This window comes from Monodelphis domestica, chromosome 4 (assembly GCF_027887165.1).
Source record: "Monodelphis domestica isolate mMonDom1 chromosome 4, mMonDom1.pri, whole genome shotgun sequence".
Taxonomy (NCBI): Eukaryota; Metazoa; Chordata; class Mammalia; order Didelphimorphia; family Didelphidae; genus Monodelphis; species Monodelphis domestica.
In genome coordinates this window covers 100,812,788-100,835,204 of record NC_077230.1, presented here as the reverse complement: position 1 = coordinate 100,835,204, position 22,417 = coordinate 100,812,788, and the positions used below count along the sequence as shown (strand labels likewise).

At 33.5% G+C, this 22,417-nt stretch overlaps 1 protein-coding gene across 5 annotated transcripts in view; it reads right to left on the bottom strand.

Annotated features, from left to right (window-relative positions):
- ARMC8 (armadillo repeat containing 8) overlaps positions 1 to 22,417 on the bottom strand; it is a 116,026-nt gene that overhangs the window by 59,583 nt on the left and 34,026 nt on the right. For all 5 annotated transcript variants that reach the window (XR_467287.3, XM_007493928.3, XM_007493930.3 and 2 more), the window contains 4 exons: positions 13,759 to 13,830; positions 12,366 to 12,508; positions 12,160 to 12,257; positions 6,096 to 6,188 (listed from right to left, as the gene is read on the bottom strand). Coding sequence is in view for 4 of the 5 variants with exons in the window: in XM_007493928.3 (XP_007493990.1) it covers positions 6,096 to 6,188; positions 12,160 to 12,257; positions 12,366 to 12,508; positions 13,759 to 13,830 (406 nt within the window). In the remaining variant the exon portion in view is untranslated. The remainder of the gene's footprint in view (positions 1 to 6,095; positions 6,189 to 12,159; positions 12,258 to 12,365; positions 12,509 to 13,758; positions 13,831 to 22,417) is intronic.

Here is a 22,417-nt window from a genome sequence, read left to right as displayed (position 1 = left end):
TTTCATCATTCAGTTCTGTTTATTTTGAAGCAATTCATCAAAGACCTGGCTAAGAACAGAGAGGTGCTAATAGCTATATAAACTTTCAAAATGTGTCATGATTGTGTTCCTACTTCATGAGATTATTAAAACTCAATCATGGTCAAAGGATATGAACAATTTTTAATGAAGAAATCAAACCTATCTATAGTCAGAAAAAAATGCTCTAAATCATTATTAAAAATACAAATTAGGGGGCAGCTAGGTGGCTCAGTGGATTAAAAGTCAGGTCTAGAGATGGGAAGTCCTGGGATCAATTCTGGCCTCAGAGACTTCCTAGCTGTGTGACCCTGGGCAAGTCGCTTACCCCCTTTGCCTAGCCCTAACCACTCTTCTGCATTGGAACCAATACACAGTATAGACTCCAGGATGGAAGGTCAGGGTTTTTAAAAAATGCAAATTAAAACAACTATAAGGTACTACTTCATACCTATCAGATTGACTAATATGTCAGAAAATGAAAATGACAGACATCAATGGAGATGTGACAAAATTAGGACACTAACGCACTGCTGGTAGAGTTGTGAGCTTATCCGGCCTCTATGATTTCTTCAACTCAGCTTCACTTTTCTCTGATACCAAATGTGTGTGTGTACCCATACCTGACCTCGTCTTACATCTTAAAGGCATAAATGGCAAATCAAGAGGTCTGGTAAAATGAGGGACAGGAAAGTGAGGGTAAGAGGAAGTGAGTAGTTCTTGCTTCAAAATAAGATGAGAGTAACTTACCTAGAATAAAGGCAAAAGAATAAAAACCATGCTTCTCTAAACCATTTAAGTAAAAAAAAAACACACACACACAATTGGAGTTTCTTAAAGACACATGCAATTTTTAAAGACACTATTGATTTCATTTTTTAAAATTCAATTTAACTTTATTTTTTGCTCCAAAGTCTCTCTGCCCTCCCTCTGCTTGACTCACCCCCTCTGAGAAGATAAGACAAACAAAACTCATTACAAATATGACAATTCTGTTTCAAATGAATATCTTAATTTATTTTCTTTGGTTTGCATAACCCAAAGCTATCCCTTTGGGTATATATATTATGTTCAGCGTAAGCCATTTGGAATCTAAGATTTTCCTAACTTCACTCTTAATTGCACATAGTTTTTTGAGAAGATCCTATTAAAGGACTTTGTCAACCTTTCCAATACCATAGGTTACTATTTTCCGGCTGCACCGCAATCCAGCTTAAAGTAGCCTTTCTTCTGTTCCTCACTAATGACATTACAACTTCTACCTCTATGACTTTGCACCTGTCAGCCCCATGCCTGGAATATCTTCCTTCCTTACCTTCTCCTCACAAAGTCCTTTCTCTTCCTTTAAGATGACACCCAAGCACCCTGTCCTACAAGCTTTTCCAATAGCTACAGTCCTTCCTCCACAAATACCCTAAATTCAACTACTCTTTTATTTTTATAGGAGACAGAGAGAACGAGAGTGAGAGAAATGGAGGGGGGGGAGGGGAGTTGAAATAATCTTCATTTAGTTCTGGTGAAACCAAATAATAAGAGAACATTCTTGTCTAGTCAAATGCACCAAAAGCAAAATGTGATGGTTCCAATTCCACTCTTAAAATGTCTTTATTAACTTTATATTTATGCTGTAAATATTTCTCTTTATATTTCTGTCTCCCTCTATAAGCATGTAAGCTCATTATAATGATTATTTGATTCTTTGTTCTTGTATCCCCAACAGGCACCTCACAGAGATCCTGTCACACGATTAGTATTGAATAAATTATTGTTGACTGGTTGAATGGATAGTTTGATCCAAATAACTGGTTATGTAAAACAATCCTTAACATGCTTAGTGTCTAGGTAGATGTTTTAAAGGGGCAAAGAAAAGTTCAGAGAAGTATCATGATGTAATTTGTAAAAATGTACTCAAATAAGCAAAAAATAGGATCCCCCAATACTAGAACTAGGCTCTAAACCCATAAGATGTACTAAGAGACTGCTATACTCTTACTACTCCTAAAAGTCTCTTTCAATATAGGTAGAGATCTGAAAATGATAAAACATTAACTTAATTCACAGTTTCTATGCCTACTACTCTGACTTTTGAGGTTTATATGAAAAGATTATGGAGTTATATCCTTTAAAGAGTTACTTGGCAGGTACAGTGTAAAACTTTATGCTATTGGTGTAAACATTTGAAAAAATATTTGTCAATTTCTGAATTATGAAAAATTTGGATAATCCATTAAAAATAATTCTATTTTGGCAAAATAGAAAAAAAAATGAAAAGGCACTTAACCTTTATCATCTAAAACCTCTAACCTGATTTGGCTACTATCATATATATTCTAATAAAAGAATAAAATTTGAGGCAATGATTTAAAATCATAGCTTTGGCAGTGACAAGCTCAGAAAATGGATATTGAAAAGTTTTATTATAACATCATAATAAAAGCAAAATCATTTTGATTCAGTTTATTTTTTGGCTTAAAATTAGTTCTTTATCATTATAATAAACTCTAATTATAAGGAATTAAACTTTTATCATTGTAAGTGGTCTAAATTTTACCTCAACTACATTATTGATTTTGTTTAAAACAATATACCAGAAAAAAATTACTGCCATCATAATATAATGGGTAACATCATTTTAGTTACAATCACATTACTGACTCTTGCAAATGGTATCATTGCAAATATTAACAAGAAGAATAAACTCATTCTTACAGAAGTTAATTTTTAAACTAAATATGGATAATTTCAGTAGTGAACATTTTAAAGCAAAATAAAGATATTTTACAACTGAAAGGATTCTTAAAGGCATTTTTTTTTACTATAAGAACAGTTTCAAATCTAAGCAGAATGAATGATATACATTCTGCCCAATATAGTCTCAAGGAATTCCATCCCTTTCTTTCTTCTCACAGAGACATCATTATAGTTTAAGCCTTCACCTCCTGGGAGAGATGACTGTAATAGACTACTAACTGGTCTGCTTCTAGGATGTTCCTTCTACAATTCATCTTCCATAAAATTGTCCAAGTGAATAAACTAGAGTGGTTCTTTTTTACCTTAAGGATCAATTACAAACTCCTCTATTTGCCATTGAAAACCCTTTACAACCTAGCTCCATATTATCTTTCCGGTCTTATTATATAGCATATAGCTACTTGGGCCCTTAGCTGTTTCTCACATACAAAATTTCATATCCTGTTCCTTATGTCTTAGCATAGGCTGGATTCTGTGCCTGAAAGGCCCTCCTTCCTCATTTCTACCTCTTAGAATCTAGTTTCTTTGAAAACTTAGCTCAAGTGCCATATGATGACAATGCCTCTCCATGAAAATTTACTTTGAATTTTTTAGTAAACTTATTTTTATATATTTTGTTTTCCACAAACTGAATGTTAATTCCATAAGAGAAGGAATTTTTTTATTTTTGTCTTTGTATGCCTACCGCCTCACATATGCACACATAGTGTACACAGTAGGGAATTTAATGCTCTTACTATGAGTAAAGCATTACAGAAAACATCAGGGATACAAATGAAGACAAGCTTTACCCTCAAGGAGCTTACATTCTTTCTTTTTTTTGCTTTATATATACATATATGTATTTTTTTTTGTCCATTACATTGTAATAACAAATTTCTAAATAAGTCTTCCTAAGTCATATGATCAAAGTTATTTCCCTCCCTCCCTTCCCCTTCCTCATTCCAATGCTGTCAGGCAATTCAATCTGGATTATACATGTAGTATCATGCAAAATATATTTCCACATTGTTCATTTTTTAAAGTGAGTAATATTATAAAGCCAACACCCCCAAATGTAAACCCAAATAAACAACTGAAAAATTATATGCTTTCACAGTTCTTTCTCTGGAGGTGGATAACATTCTTTATGATAAATCCCTCAGGAATGGTGACTAGGTAGGGGCCCTCTTGTGGGTAGTTATGAGGGCCATAAGGAAGTATATTAACACAGTCCATTTCAAGAAGAACGGTAAAGCTGACTGACCATGAGGAATGGTTCCAGAATAGGAAAAGGAATGGGGGGAGGTAGCAGAAAGGAAAAGTATATATGCAAGGAGCCTGTGGAAGGGGAGACTGGAGAGTGAAATAAAGGATAGTTGTGGAGCGGGGAATGAGAGTGAGATCCTGGAGCAGAAGTTCCTTCATGGCATGATCTCCTATGTAACTGATTTCCATACTTTTAAATAGGAGCTAGGTAAAATTAACCTTGCCTAAATTTGGCATGAGAGTTTTGGTGTAGTGAGGAAACAATGGTCAAAAAGATCTGGGTTCAAGTCTACTTGCAAAATATAAGGAAAGGATTTCATCTCAGAAGATAGGGGGAGGAGGAGTCATAGGAAGTTTAGGGAGGGATGAATAGGTCTGGAAGAATCATTGAATATTCAATGAATTAGAAAACAAGTATTCAATAGAAGTCATAGTTTGCTACTACATATATAATGTATGTACATATGTGTAAAGTTTACATATATATGCCCATGTGTATGTTTCCAGAACAGAAAAAGGAGGGTGGAAAGAAAAGGTGAATAAGAAAAGAGTTTATAGAAGTTACATATTTATATAAAAAATATTAAGGAATGTCTTTGTTTTGTACTTGTATCACCAGCACTTGGCATAATGCCTGCTTAATAAATCCTAAATTCAAATGTGGCCTCAGACACCTCGTACCTGTATGGTTCTGATTAAGTCACTTTAACCCTGATTGCTTAGCCCTTACTGTTCTTCTTCCTTAAAAATGATACTTAGTGTCAAAAGAAATGCTTGCTGATTAATGGATAGGATTTTTAGAAAAAGATAATCCTCCTATAAATATGACTTGCTAAATTCAAATTTGGATTAAAACTTAAAAGGTCACCCAGTTTCTACTTAAGTTACATTTCCAAATCCCAAATCACTCATCTTTCCCTTTGAGATGAACTATATTTGATTCTGAAAAATCTTCTAAAATTCCTACCCTAATTATGTCCACATTATTGATGTTCTGGTAACTTGACTATTTACGTACATCTGTTAGCCTTGCCCATTAATAAGGTAAAGGGATTCTCCAAAAGGAAATCTGATGATTATATCTATATACTAAAGCCATATGCTAAGCAAAGAGGAATCTAGAAGTTTTACTGCTTTTGAGAGAATAATTTTTACTAGAAGACATTTCCTTCCATAATAATAACTAAGATGTTTAACTTTCAAATTTCTTTATAAATGAAATTCCTTCAAAATAGAGGCAGCAGAGGAAAGCTGAAGATACCTGGCCCCAAAGCAAGCCTGACTTGGATTCAAGTTCTACATCTGACAAATATTGACTATGTGACCCCAAACATATCCCTTAACCTCTCCAGGCAATTCTCAGAAGATTCCTGCTCAGGATTAGTAGAAGTTGCTTCTACAAAGAGTTCCCTATGCCAATGAAGTTATAGGTCCAATCCCTATCTCTATATCAAATAATGAATAACAATTTATCTCATAGTGCTGTGATGGCAAACCTATGGCACCCATGCCAAATATGGCATGCAGAGACCTCTTTGTGGGCACACGCAGGCCCCCGGCTTGGCTGGCTCAGAGCCTGGTCCCATCCTGAATGCAAGGGGAGGATGTGTGGCACTTGAGCCTCTCTCTATCATCATGGTGGCGGAGCATGGCCAGGGCACTGCACGCAGTCTCAGGAGGTGGGTGAAGCATGGCACAAGGTCCTTAAAAAGTTCTAAAAGGTTCGCTATCACTATCAGTCATCACTGGTACAGCGAATAGAGAGATGGTCTGGCAATTGCAAAGCCCTGGGATAAGACCCACCTTTGACACTATATGATCCTGGCAAGGTCACTTCACCTCTCAGAGTTGCTTAAAGGTCCAGATCAGGTATAGGTCTACTTTGGGAGTTCCTTATAACTATGAAATGGAAGGTATGTTCTAAGGAATTTTATTTCATATTAAACTGACAGCAAAAACTCAAACTTTCCATTCCTAGTACCTCTTTACAAATCTAAAAAAAAATACCAAGGAAAAATAATTTCCTTTAGGGAATATAAAATTTTACAGTAGAGAAAACATTTATTCTATATCCTTACTTTGCAGCAATGAGAGAAGATCTGACAAATGTATTCTTGTGTATAACGAGATCTACCAAGCAGTGCCATGAGGTGGGGTATAACTGTAGCATCCTAGAAATAAATTGAAAAGGAAAATATTAATAACAAAGATAAGTTCTATTAATCAGTGATAATGCTTTAAATTATATTACTATAAACTATTTAATGTATAACATTTCAGATTATATGATGGTGAAGTTGACTTCCTCCTGCCTTCTGCCTTTTTTTTTTATCCCCAGTGCTCAGCACAATGCTTAGTACATAGAAGGTGCTAAAAAATGTTTACTGATACTGAAACACTCAGGGCAAAAAGCAAGACTAGAACCCTTAATATCTGTCTTTGGAAATAATAATTAAAATAAATTCTTATTTTATCTCTTATAAACTGCCTATACTTGATAAATAAATAGGACAGTTTAAATAAATAAAATAACTGAAAAAATCCATTATGAAAATATAGCAGCATTTTAATGTAACAATAGACTTCTTATATAAGATTCAAAGAAACCATAGTGTAAAAATAAAATATATACCTTCTATTCTTATTTTCTAAAATTATATGATAAACCCTATGAATTTTATAAGAACAGAGCAGGTTATAAAAATAGCAGAGTTTCTGAAATTCCAGGGTTTGGACTTTATCACCTCAATTTGTTGGATTATAAATTAATCACAGAAAGATGGGCGAGTAGGGAGAGAACAAAGTTGAAGTATGAAACCAACTATCTTCTCTTCATTCTCAAATATTATTAGGTTATTTCTACTATATTATAGTTTGATGGTTATTCTACTATCACTAAATTCTCTTTGTAACACTAAGACCCTCCTTATAGTCTAGCAAAAAAAAAAAAAAGAACAAAAAAACTACCTTCTATGCCAAGAAAACTCTTGACCTAAGATTTACAAATACATAAATTACTGAGGTTCACTGACATTCAGGGTTTAAGACAGGTATGGGAAATTTTTGAGATCAACAGTCACTGATCAGTATTAGGAAAAAATTAATCAAGGGTCTCATAAATGAAAAGTAAGAATCTCTCCCTTCAACAAAAGCTTTTTGAGGTCCTTATATATTTAATACTTCAATTTGTTTATCATGCACTTTCTTCTTACCCTTGTAAATTTAGCATTTGTTCTCTCTCAAATTGCTCTCTAAAAGGTTACTAATGTATTTTTTTAAATTGTTTTAATTACCAAATCCAGTGACTAACCCTGCTTTAAAAAAAAAAAGTCTTTAATCCTCCTCTGCAACAACCGACACTACTTACAGGTACCACACTAGAGATCTTCCTCCAAGTTCACAATTTAAGACTACTAATCTTTTGGTAGTCATTCAATATCAGTTATCAGTTCACCTACCTACCCCATATCTACCCATCTTGTCCACATGGAAAGAATGAGCACTTTTGTCAAAAATACTTAACAATATGCACTCTTCCGTCCTGTCATTGTATTAACCTTTTAGAAAAAGGGAAAGAAGGTCAGTTTGGTTAGATGACTTCATGTTTTAAGTCATCAGGTCTTCTGTTTCTAAAACAATCATAAGCTAGTCCTTTAATAAGATATTCTAGGATTTTATCAGAAGAGGAATCAGGATCCCTCATGTAAATGAAGTTTGCAGATTGAACTTTCCTTCCCTTTTTTTGAAAATCATGCACTTCTGTAGTTTTGCAGCCCTCTCCATTACTGATGGTTCTTCAAAGATTTCTGAGAGTAACTCAGTAATATCTGCCAATTCTTTTCAAGAATCTAGATGTTATTCATTTGAACCTGTAGATACTCTTTTAACATCTCATTTATCTTCAATATAAAAGCCTTTATTTACCTTTTTTATTGTCCTTTCCAATCCAAAGATCATTCTCCTATCCAATCTAACCTAACCTGTAGTTGTTACCTTTCTTTTATTCTCTTGACTTCATTTATTTTTACAAACCAGAAATGTAATTTCATAACTGTCAACTGTCCCTGATAAGAAAATTCCTCTTTCAAAACAGATCAGGACTTTCTGTAAAACTTAGTTTCTTAAAGAGTTACTGGTGGCACTAAGAGGTTAAATATTTGACAAGGGTCATTAGGGCTATTATTTTCTGAGAGGTACGAATTAAGCCCTATCTTCTTGATTTTGAATCAAGTTCTCTATCCATTCTGCCTCTTTGCTCAAAATATAACTTTAAAAAACTTTTTTGTAGTCTTCAGCATTCACTGTCTGCCTCACTGCATTCTGGAATTTACTTTTCCTGACACCGCTTTACTAGACCATGCTATTCTTTTGTACTAATCCTCAATTATTTATACTAGTTTCCACTTTCTAATCAAGTTTCTAAAGCAATTTTAATTATAAATTTATAGTTAATGAAAAATATTAATCAAATAAACACAAGCTGTAAGGATTAAAAATTTTAAGGATTAAAAATCTAAAGGATTTTGTGCTTGGTTGATGCAAATTGCCTATGTGAAAAGAGGCTAGAGAGCCTGCTTCTGGGACAGTGATGATTACATGTAATGAAGGTACCTTTGAGAGATTTGTGCAGGTATATATATTATAAAACTAGTTCTGTTCCGAGAACATGATCAGGACTGGAGTTTTCTTCGAAAAATCTCTAGCAACTAAATGAATAACTTGGTCATTTTTCTCTTTGGCTGGACACTCTTCCTTTGACTCATTCATGGATGGCAACCAGAAAGAAACTGTAAGAAGAGTCTGAGCATTTTTCCCACTTTAAACAATGTGATATGTGACTCAATGAAAATAGGCTTTGGTCTTGTTGCTTCATCATTTTAGTTAAAGGGATTAGTGACTATGATTCTGTGGAGGAAAGGGGAATTTAGATATTCTGGCATTCCAGATTCTAAAGTTTTTGCAGCCAGCTCAGCATCAATGCCCTGGAGAAGTAAAGAATGCGTTTTGGGACCTAGTCCAATAGTAACTGAGAATAGGACTCATCTGGTAACAATGCAGCATTTGGATGTGACCTTGGTGAGACCAATGCTTTTTAAGAACTGGGCTATATGTTTGAACCTATTCTCACCAGAAATCGAGGTGTAATAGAAGAGGGTGTGTGTCCAAGGGATTAGGGAGAAATGTTCACACCTTTTTCCTTTTCTCTAAAGTAAATATCCCTTTATAAAAGCCAATTGACATTAAGTGGTTAAATGTAGCAAGGATACTACTCACTGACTCCTAGGGGCAGAGACAATTGGTGGAGGCTCTAGTCAAGGCAGTAGAGAAGAAACACTTATAAGCTCCTTAGAGTACTCCAGGAAACATGAGGGATAACATAATCTAGTTAACACCTACTCTGGGAGGCTGAACCCAGAACATACTTGCTACATCATTTAACAGAGTAGAACTGATGAATCCTAGAAACTAAAAAATGCATTTGTATTCATTTTTCTAATTTGCCCAAAATTTCGGAGTCTGTATTTTTTAAATATTAGTTCTGGTTTATATGTATACAGTTCTGGTTTTCTAGTCTATTTCTAGTCTTTTGCTATGATATCTGTAAGTTATGAATATATCATACAAATAGATCTTTTCCCATTATAATGAAAAGCAAAAGAATTGCTAGGTCAAAGGCTAATAATTAGTCTTGCAAATCTTGCAATTTTTGCTATATATACATAGCCTTGCTGGTCTTCAAGTTATTTGTATTAGACTTTGTATTTTGCATTATTTTGTATACTTTGTATTAAGACTTAAATATTAGAAGCTACAGTGCCAATCAATGTATTTCCTTCAGACCTGCCAACAAATATACTATATCCCTGGCCACCATTCCTATGTTATTAAGCTATGGTATAGAAATCCAAGTACCATTGTCAGATATATCTGTTCTTAATTTCCTCAATCTGCCTTTTTCTTTTAACTCCCCTATCCTCAATCAGCCTTAATAAGGAAAATATCATTTATACTCACAAAGTATTCAGTTTTTTCCCAGAACTTTATCACAGTTCAGATTCTTTTTTATAATGTCTTTTTTCTCCTTTGAAATAACTAGAAATAGGTGACAGCTATGAATCAGTAGACCATTCCACCATTTAACTGAGTTTGAAAAACATCTCCTATTAAGAAGTCAACAACAACCCTTTCTTGTCTTTTCCCTCTGACCCTTCCAGGATTATCCCTTACTTTATATATAACACCTATGGACCAAAGCTCAAGGAAATGTATTTTCCTTAGTATATAGTCTAATGACTCCCTACAGAAAAAGCCTCAAATTAGTTACTTAGTTCCAAATTCTGACTGGTCAACCTTCCTTCCTTTTCTATGTCACAATCTCTTACCCTCTGACTTTCTGATATTGTCAAAAAGTTCTTGCTTCATATACCTTTTCTAATTTCCTCCTTGAAGCACTTTTTCCATTCATCTTTTTTTTTTTAAACCCTTACTTTCTGTCTTAGTCTAAGACAGAAGGGCAAAGACTAGACAAATGGAGGTAAGAGATATGCCCAGGGTCACACATAGCTAGCAAGTACTGAGGCTAGATTTGAATTCAGGTGCTCCTGACTCAAAGTCTGGTGCTCTGTCCGCTGTGCCACCTAGTTGCCCCTCTTCTATTCATCTTTGCAACATTTCATTATTCCTGGTAGCCGAGAAGACAATTGTATTCTTTTAGTCCCTTTACTTTTTAAAAATCTAGGGCATTTTGTGCATAAACAGATGTTACTTGGCATTGAAAGAGAATAACATCACACTCTGCAGGCCAATGCAAAATTCTCTTTGTCCATGTTATCCAATGATTGTTGTCCACATTGTCTATGTTGTCCATGATATCCAATATGGATATCCCTTCCACATCCCAGGGGTTAGGGCCACAGTGCCCCCATGATGTGGAAAATCCATGAAAAAAATTTTGGCCCTCTTTTCACAGTAGTAAAGTTTTTTCTTTTTTTCTTTAATGGGTGTTTATAGTGCCTTACTGTAAAATTTGAGTTAAGTATTTGGTCTTAGGTTATATGTAGGTCAATGTTAAGATATCTCTACATTTCTAGCCTTTGTGTGTCCTCTGCTGGTTTTTATGTTCTTTTCACAAACTTTAATTTTTTCATTTATCTTATTTTAACTTTAAAAAAGATCTTGTGCATATTTACTGTTAAAAGACAAAATATTTATATCATACAATGCTATACATATATTTTACGTATTTCTGAGTTTCTAAACTTTTTCTTCATCATCTGCTGGCCTCTGCATGTTCAGTGGCTTCTGCAAAACTCCCTCAAAATTCCCATTCAGTTTCTTTTGCCTATACATGATATGTCAAAACATATCACAATGGGGAAAATCACAATATTGAAAGGAATACCTATACTTGCTGTAGAGATCCTCAGCTCTGTCTTTTTTCTGGCAGCTATTTTAGTTAGCTTTCATAGTCTCTGCTCTGCTTGCCCTATGTGTTGCACACAGACTCTGGGGGGTCTAAATAAATACTTCCCTTTTCTACTGTTCAAGACTTTCTAAAACTTGGTAACTTCTTTCTAGTCTTAACATTTATTAGTTTGCTACATAAACTCTTCATTCCAACCAAACTAATTTATTCACTGTCCTCAGAATGCATTTTGCACATTTCTCTGAGTCACTCTTCAAAGTGGTTTGACTGCCTAAATGTTGTTTCCCTTTTTCTATGTAAGACCTAATTATAATTCAAAGTCCAACTTATTTCTATATTCTCTGTAAACTCTTTCTTAGTCCACAGAAATCTGAACTTTTAGTACTTCCATTTCTCATTCAATCATTCAAATCTAATCATAAATTGATTTGTGTTAATTTTTTGTATCTATACATTTTAGAGCCCCTAATTATATGTCTTGAAGACAGACATTCTATCTTAAATACCCTCTCATAGCACTTAGTAGCATTAAGTACATAGCAGATGCTCAACAAACATATGGGACCAAAAAATTCTGTGTAGCTATGAAGAAATACTTCTTTTTCCTAGATATTAAATTAGTTATTATATAAAATTAATGGAGAAATTAAAAACCTCAAAAATGTAATTTCATTTATACTGCTAGAACTGAAGATTTTCATCTTCATAAAACTTACTGTATAAAGTAGTTCTTCTGGGGTAACTGGACTGGTAAAAATGGTGCGAAGGCATCTAAGGCAAGCTTCAATGAATTTCAAATCTTGAGATAGTAATCCTATTAATAAAAACTGGGATTCAGTTTTAAGAACAAATTTATTAAACTAAAACCATAAAGCTATATCAAGCTGCACTACATTAAAATTAAGGTTTGAACTTTACATACCTTGCAGCAAGGCAGGAATAATATGGCAGTCCAGGAGAGACTTAACATTGTTTTCAGTACCCATAGCAAGACTTCCCAAGACCACAGCACATTCAGTTTTTAGCTCTGTGCTGGAAGTTTCTTGCTGAAGCAGATATAAGAGTCTACAAAAGTAAAAATTAAAAAAAACTAAAAGACGAAAAAAGTTAAAACACAAAGCAGCACTAAATAACAACAAAAAGATAATATAATAGCTACTTAAGTGGTACAATAGATTCAGCTCATTGGAGATATTTTGGGGAACTTATTTGATTCAATTAACTGGTTAATTAAAATTATAACTGAAAAAAATATAATGAAGGTCTGTATATTTTAAAGGCCTAATAATTTTCTGTGATTCTTCTTTGTAGAACTAAGATAACAAAAGTCTATAGAATCTATGACTTCCAAGTAGATCTTTAGAGATTCATGCCATCCAAGCCCAAACATTAGTTGGTCCTTCAAGTATAGAACTGAATTCCATAAAATAAATAAATGCAGCATTTTTTGGACAAAAACATAGAAGCCTACCTCAGAACCAACTGAGAAAGTTATAGCCATCTGATCCCAAATAAGTACATTGGAGAAATAACATAACAGGAGATATGGTTCATTGGTACTTTGGACAATTGTAGAAATATCAGAGCCAAGAGGCAGTCAAGCCTAACAAGATTTGCTCCTTTGAGATTCAAATTAGGGTTCCCTTTTCTTCCCATAGTTACTATAAATATATATGTATGTAAAATGTAAAAAAATCCCCCTAGGGAGATGTTCTACTGATAGATGGCACTCTACAAGTAAAATAGTACCAAATCTCTTCAAATTAAAAATCTCAATTTTAATTAATGATTTTGTCACTTTTTTTTGGTCTTCTCATTCAAAGAAATCATAAAGTCTATAAAATGGTAATTCTAAAAAGTAAAATTCACAACATGACAATGAATAAAATATAATTTTCATAAATTTCAAAAATGGTATTTGGGTCCCATATAGTAATTGCTCTCAATTAGAGGAGAAATTGCAAAGGATCAGGATTAGAAGGAAAATAATAGTATTAATACAATGTATAAGCCAAGTTACTTCAAATTTTGCTTATTTATCTAGAATATTCTTTTACTGCTAAAACAATAATCTTATTAAATTTCCAATATGATAGGAATTAAATAACAAACTCTCTGGATAAATCAATTATCTGGTACTTTAGTTTTTAGAGGCATTTTCTTTATATGATTCAGACTATCATTAAGAAAAATTAAGAATCATTTTCAGGAATAGAAAAATTTTAAGAAAAATAATTCTTAAGACTAGAAAGGAATAGAATCAGAATGTGCTATGAATATGGGGAGGGGGGTGTTACATTTACAAAAAAACATACCTTGGCACTGCTCCTAAAACAATGAGGTTGGCTTTCTGTTTGTTATTTCCAATTACAGCATTTTTCATGTCTCTAAATTCAAAAAGGGAAAGAGTAATCTTGTTGAAATATCAGAGAAATTCTTCAAATGATTCTATTAATTGACTCCTCCTATAGCAACATCATGCATAAGACAAAGCATTTTTTTTTAAAAATCCTATCCTATATCAGAAAAAGCATTATTTTCGGCCAGCTGACATTTAGTAAAAGAGATGTGGAGGAAGTGTAGACAGCTTAACATAAAGCTATCAAGCCAAAAAACCCCAAAAAAACAAAATGAAAGAACTAAAAGCAAAGGTCCTATTGATCTAATAGTGAAATCTTCAGGCTATTAAAGATAGTCAGAATATATATATATATCTATATAAACCATAAGGTACTTTAAAAAGATATAACAGCAGAAATAACTTTGTTTAATGGACTCCTGATTATTAATGTCAAGTGAGTCATAAAAACAGGAAGAAAAGACCCAGGCCAAAATTGTCTTCCTTCCCCAGATACATAAGATATCTAGCATTAATTCCAAATGAAGAACAAATTTCTCACAAATGGTATAATAATCCAAATACTATTTGTGAATGACATTTTTTAAAACCCATACCTTCCATCTTAGACTCAATACTATATATTGATTTTAAGGCAGAGGAGTGGTAAGGGCTAGGTAATGGAGTGACTTGCCACAGCTAGGAAGTGTGTGAGGCCAAATTTGAACCCAGGACTTCTCATCTCTAGGCCTGGCTTTCAATCCACTGAGCCAACTAGCTGCCCCCAATGACTTGTTTTGACTGCAAAAAACTCCAGAATACCACAAAACTTCCAAAATGCACACCATAAACATCCAAAAAAAATTAAACATAGTAATCAATATAGAAAAAAATTAGTGAAAAAAGAATTCCATCTGTCAACAAATAGAACAGGCTTCTAACTTTTGAGAAACTCTGCAGTAATTTTAATGACTCTGAGGTTCTCCTTTTACAAAAGAACCCTCTTGGTAACATTATTCTTCCAGTGATGTTATACACCTGTGTGTGAATCACAGCATGCTAGTCTCCTTTCAGATTTGTAAATGTATATGGTGGGTTTGAATAAGTGGTAACATAACATAAATGAAAAATAGCTTAGGAGAAGCAGTGCAAACAACATAATGTGAGCTACACTGCCAGAAAAAGAGATGAGTTGTTCATATATCAAGTTGGAGGGATAAAAGATGGACATTCTAGAAGTTCTACTGTAGTTCATGCAATATCAAGAGATCTATGGAAAAGCCCCCTCCCCGCCCCTGCACATTAGGTGGAATCCCAATGGAGGATTCATGTGAAAATATAGATCAATAAGACAGAGGACTAGACATTTTCTCTAAGTCCCATGACCTCTCAAATCACTCCAAAACAAATTATATACCAAAGATAAAGCCATCTCCATGGTTTAAGAGACCCAGAATCCAAAAGCATGTTTATCACACACACACACACACCCAATACACACAGGATCTACCCTGAGCTCACTCAACACACCCTCATCTACTTCATCAGTGGCAGTGAGGCTGCACTATATGCCATAAGGACCCAACCCGACATCCCATCCTTTTTCCAGTGCCACACATATGCAGATACCAATCAGGCTGGAGAAATTTGCTGAGGCTGCTGTTGACAGCCAGCCAATACTACAGAAGCACTCTAGGAAGTTTTCTGAGTTGTAAAAGATTTCTGCAAAACAAAGGAAAATGATCCAGTATTTGAAACAACAGAAGATCTTGTGGGATTTAAGGAGAACATAGGACTATCACACTGTTCCTGAGTAGTTTAAAAGAGGAATGAGAATGATGAGATTAGATTTATGGCTTGCATAAAAAAAAATGGGCATAAGAGAAAAAGTGAAATGTGTAATGTCAAGTCCCATCACAGAAACTAAAGAAAAAACAAGAGTTAGGAAATGCAAATACACAGAAATAAGGGACAATCTGGAAGAAGAAGAGAATCAAAAAAGAAAAGGAAAAAAGTGATGACCATGCAAGTGAAAAGTACTGATCTCAAAGAAATGATGCATTGATACAACCTAAGGATCATGGGTCTCCCATAAGAACAGGAAAAAATGAAAAAATCTAAACATGACAAAAAAAGATCTGAATACAAATGCAAAAAATAATACTAGAGAACTGGTCAGAACGTCTGAACACAGAAAATGAAATACCAATTGAAAAATAAACCACCTCCAGTAAAACCAGAAGCTGCAAATTCTGAGACATGGAGTAGTTAAATTCAACAAGTTCTGCAAAGTGATCAAGATAAAAACTTTTTCAAAAACAAAGGAAAAGATATCCTAATAACACAAGAATATTCTACACCCACCAGAAAATAAAGAACAGGATGGAATAATGTGTTCCAAAAACAATGGAACTCAGGATTGAATGGTGTAGAATAACTCATTAAAAAAAACCAAAAAGTGATTAACAAGGAAACTACATTATGTGCAAAGTAACTTAAGATAATAAACCAACATCAGTAATAAACATATACGCCAATACCTTAGAATTCAAATTCATAAAGGAAATGTTAGCTGAATGATAAGAATATATAGACAATAATACTATAATGAGGGGAGATTTCAGTATTTCTTGGTTTGGGATATGTCTAACAAAAATAACAAAAGGGAAAATATGGAATTTATATTGCTGGAGAAACTAGAGCTAAAAGATTTATGGCATCTAAATGAGAACAGAAAAGAATATACATGTTTCAAGCATCATGTGAATCTTTTACAATAAAAATTGGTCATGTATTAGGACATAAAGATATTGCAAACAAATGTAAAAAGGCACAAATAATGTGTCCTTCATAGGCAATAATGCAATTAAAAAGTGATTGTTTCAAGGACAATTAACAGACACAGAATTGAATGGAACTAATAAAATCTTGAGTAAGTTAATGAACATATGATAGAAATAATTATGTGAAAGAAAACTATAATTAAGAGACAACATACAAAAATTTGGGGATGTAGCTAGAGCTATCCTTGGTGGAAAAAACATAAGCTTAAAAACATATTAACAAAATGGGAGGAAAATGATCAGTGAATTGAATATGCATTTAAAAAGTCAACAAAGAAATTTAAAATAAGCAAAGAAACATTAGAAATAAAAAACCCACAAAATGGTAACTAAAACTAAAAGCTGGTTCTTATAAAAAGACTAATAAAAATAATAAACCTTTCTTTGGGGGGGGGGGAAGGGGTGGCTCAATGGATTGAACGTCAGGCCATAGAAACAGGTGGTCCCAGGTTCAAATCTGGCCTCAGACACTTCCCAATCGTGTGACCCTGAGCAAGTCAAATGACCCCCATTGCCTAGCCCTTACCACTCTTTTGCCTTGGAACCAATACACAGTATTGATTCCAAGATGGGAAGTTAAGGGTATATAAAAACACCCAAACTCAGAAGGCCAGATGGAAACCTTAAATAACACAATCTCAGAAAACAAAATAGATCTACCTATAAAGGAATTATCAAAGAAAAAAAAAACCACCTCCTGTTCCTAACTGACTTACAAGAGAATTCTATCAAACTTTTAAAGAATGATTAATACCCATGCCAGAATTCTTCTATGATACAAATAGAGGGAAAGATAAAACACATAAGAAAAACTAAAAGGCAGTTAGGTGACTCAGTATACTGAGAGCCAGGCCTACAGACAGGAGGTACTGGGTTCAAATCCAGCATCAGACACTTCCTAGCTATGTGACCCTGGGCAAACCACTTAATCTCAATTGCCTAGACTTCACCACTTTTCTGCCTTGAAACCAAGACTTAGTTTTGATTCTAAGACAGAAGGTAAGGGCTATTAAAAATAAAAATAAAAGCTATAGACCAATGCCATTATAAATATTGACTCAAAATTTTTCAATAAAATCCTGTCGGTCAATGATTTATCCAAGAAATACTTCACGATGACTACATGAAATTTATACCTGGGATTCAAGGATGGTCCGTCATTAAAATCAATATAATCATATTAAAAACCAAAATATCATGATCATCAATATATATAGGAAAAGTCTGTGAACAAGTATTGCACTCATTTAGCCTAAAAACCCCATAAAATGCAGACAAAAAAAATTTTTAAATAACATAAAAAGCATCTATCTAAAGCCAAAAGCAATGCATCATATATAATGGGGATACACTAGGGCTTTTTTTCCAATAAGTATGATAGTGAAGTAAGGATGCTCACTCTCCACTATTATTTGATGGTTCTATTGCTGGCAAGAGAAAGAAATTAAAGACAAAAGATAGATAAAGAAGAGGAAATGATCTTTGTTAACAATATGAAAGTATACTTGGAGAATCCTAAGTAATCAATAAAGATGTTCATTGAAAAAATTAGTATCTTCAGCAACTTTTCAGGCTATAAAATAAATCCTCAAAAGTCAACTGCATTTTCTATAAAATAATAACAAAACTCAAGAAGCAATGATAGAGAAATTCTATTCCAAATAAGTAAAAAATAAATAAAATATCTGAGTATCATTTTACCAAAGTACACAAAAGACTTTTACATATTTGATTATAAATTGCTCCTTAAAGGAATAAAGAAAAATTTAATAAAGGAATATTTAATGCTCATAGCTAGGTTATGCCAATATAATAAAAAAATAATTAAACTACAAAGTTAATTTGTACTTTTAATGCCAGTTTTTTCTGTTAATACTCATTACATTTGTCAAGGATCTGTGTCTTGTGGGGACAGTATTTATGTTGGAAACAAACTGTCATAACTACATAAAGAGTATCAACACCAATGGAGAGAAGTCACATATAAGAGAAAGAAGTCTTGAACATTCTATGATTTATCCCCAGACAATATGGGTATGCTGATCAACTTCATCAAGATTGATGCTCTTGTTTTTCTCTTTGTCACTGAGGAATTTTCTGGATCTTGAAGACACAAGTGAAACCTTGGTGAAGCTACCAAGACAACATCATGAAATTGTGGCTAATCTTCCTTGAAATCCACTGAGACAAGAATTCTTTACTCTTGGGGGTCCAAATAAGATTTCAAAGGCTATGTAATTTTGGAAGGGGGAAAAACACATTGTCAATTTTATAAATTTCTAAATGAAATCTAGCCTTTCCTTCAGTTATTTTAAAAAATTGTATTTTGAGAAGGGATCCCTAGACTTTACTAGGTTACTAGGCCAAAAAAGGTCCATGACAGAAAAAACAAAAAACTAAGAACTCTTGCCTTAAGGCTTTTTCCATCATAGCACAGAAGAGGTCAGCATTCAGCTCCCCAAATTGGGCAAAGGTGTTAAAGGTAAAGAAGTCAATTCTTTCTATAGAGAAGTCAAACTCAATAATGAACTAAGTACTAGAAGAGAGCAGTGCACTCTGAATGTTCATAAACAGTGCAAAGGTGGCAGACAGCCCCCTTGTTATAACTAAAATAATGTCCTTTTTGTGCTTGCATTTGAACTGAGCAGCAAAATACTCTCCATGCAAGTAGATATTCTCTGCTATGGATTTGATTTCAAAGATACTATCTTCAATGGTGAGGACTGAGATATTTAAAGCACTTCTTTTGAGTCAAAGATCAACACAATTTCCTCAGAACCAACCTTTTCATGCAAGACAAAACCAGTAATAGCAGCAGTTTGAGACCAGTGATGGTTTCAGTATTCAATGTTAGAGTCATTGAAGCTGGAACTGATTCCATTTTTTAACGGTCTTTCACGATCACAGTTTTAACAGTCTTGCCAAGGTAAGCATTAGCAACTATTCTCCTCTTTGTCATGACCATAAAAGACACTTGCACTGGATAATGGCTTGTGGTCTCCTATCTGACTATACAACTTGATCACCAAATGTGACCTGTCAGACACAAAATATCAAAAACATTGTATTGTGATTTGATTCTTTGTAGCATTGCTGCTCAAATTGTCAGTGAAAGTGATATAGCTGGTGGGGGTAGGGGGTAGTCTTGTTTCCTTGGTCACTGGCAATAATCAATACCAATTGCAGGTCCCTAAGACATGGGTTGCTGAAGTACTTGGTTGCTGTTGACTAAGGAATCATAAGGGCTGGGCTGCTGTGAGACACCCATCCTTTGGAAATTTTCACTGCCTTAAGACACTGCTCAATAGAACAGAACAAAAAAACACAATATTGCTCTTTTATTAAATATAACAACTTTCTCTACAGTGAAAAACTATAGTTAATAGAGCTACAAAGTTACATGGTCCTTGAATTAGGTGTAAAACTAATTACATGTTCATCAAGTTGCAATAATTATTGTAATGTCAAATTATCCTTTTGAAAAGTGCAAAATCTAAGTATACTAATTAAAGATGTGATATTGCATGCTTAGAAAACAGGGTATTTTGGTTAATCAAGTAATGTGATTAACAGTTATCACATACAATGATCTTATACTTCTTTATTAAAATAAAAAACTGAATACTTACTCTATATGCCTGAAATGAATTTAATTCAAAGTTCTTGTGATTGTCAACTACTAATATTCAACAGATATAAAAGGAGAATGCCAGGTAACAAAGAAATGGCTGTAAATATCAACTGTGAAATTCATTGTCTTTCTGAATTATTTTATGACTCCTAAAGGGAACTAACAAATAAAAAAAATAATTTATTAAACACTTATGATATGCCAGGCTCAATAACTTTGGATTTTAACTGTTATCTCTTGCCTATAATACTCTCAAGTGCCAAGGGGACCAGATTTAAAAGTAACTGGGAAGCATTTAACAAAATAAACACAAAAAATGTTAATAAGTGACCTTCAAGAATTTTTATGTATGGTTTAAAAGCCCCCTTTTCTGTTTGAGTTTGATACTACTGACCTAGACAATTACAAAGTCAAATATTTAACTGAACATTGCTCAGATATCCAAATAAATTAAAATTACTTTGGAGAATTCAATCTACAAATTTTCAAACTTTTTTTAAATTATTTTAACTTATTACCTAAATACATGATGAATTGTAGTTTGGTCTAACTATTCCTAATAATTTCAACTTCATGACTATCAACCTGAATTTTGTCTTTGGAAATGAGGCCAAGACTTCTTCCACTCAATGTGTAATAAAATAATTGTATTTATCATCATTATATTTCTCTTCTATGACATTTCACATATGAAAAATATCTTTAGAAAAACAGAGAAAAATGAACTTTGTTATTTCTAAAAATCCTGGAGGTAAAGTGAGATTAAAACAAGTTCTCTAATTCTAACAAACCATGATACAAATATTATTGGGGGTGGAAGGGAACAGGATGAGAATACGCACCATTACCTGGTCTCGCTATTACTATCAACAATATCACCATTCACACTCCTGAAGGACTTATGTAAAAGAATGCTATTCATATGGAGAGAAAGAACTATGGGAGTAGAAATGCAAAAGCAAAACATATGACATCACTTCTCACATGTATATATGGGTATGTGATTTGGGGTCTAGGCTTTAAAAAAAATCACTTTATAGCAAAAATGAATAATATGGAAATAGATATCAAGTGAAAACATTTGTACAACCCAGTAGAATTGCTTGTCGGCTCTGAAAAGGCGGAGGGAAGAGGAGAGGGAAAGAAAATGAATCATGCAAACATGAAAAAATATTCTAAAAATAAATAAAATAAAAACAATATCATCATTTACCGAGTTAAAAACACTGCATTATCTTCTGCTTTCCACTCTCCCTTATCCAGTCAATTCTACTTCTAAAATACCCACGTCATCCATCAACTTCATTCTATTCCCACAAACACTATCAAAATAATTATCCTTACTCACACTTACCTAAATTACTTTAATACTTAATGGGTTTTCTTGTTACCTTTCTTTCCTCTGACAACCGCCAGATCATTTCCTTGCTCAATGATCTAATGATAACATTCCTATACTCAAATCATTTTAACTAACTGAAGTTCAAACTTCTTTGACTGACATTCAAAATGATCCATCATCTAGTATTGCCTTACCTTTTCAGCCTTATTTCATATACTATTCCTATCCATATATTATATACCTGGAATAATGGATTACTTGTTTTCCCACCTGTATATACTTCATACTTGACTGCTTTTGCTCATGTTGTTTCCAATGTCTCAGAAAGTCTTTCTCCTTCTTGAATTTCTACCTATTCTTTAAAGCTCAGCTGAAATGTCACCTCCTCTAGGTAGTCTTCCCATGGGCTTCACATAGCCCTTGGCTTCTAATTCTTCAGTATGCATGTGCTATTTTGTCTATACTTATCTTTCTATATAACATATTCCCCTCCTAAACTGTAAAATCTATGAGAGCAGGGGCAGTGTCTTTTTGACGTCTAGTATCTAAAAGTGTGCCCTCCACAGAGTTGAACTTCATTGCTGAGATTATAACTTAAAATAGTAATATATTCTAAAGAGCATAGCAGTCTTTAAATCATATACTAGGGTTAGAGAATGGGGTGCTGTGAACAAGTAGTTTTAGAATGATATACAATTAACCCTCTAAACAATCATACTATGAAAACAGAATACAACAAACACAATTTAAGTGTTTCAAGCCTATTCAGACCATTATTATGGACATCAATTATTATGGTGTGGCAAATATAAATACAAAT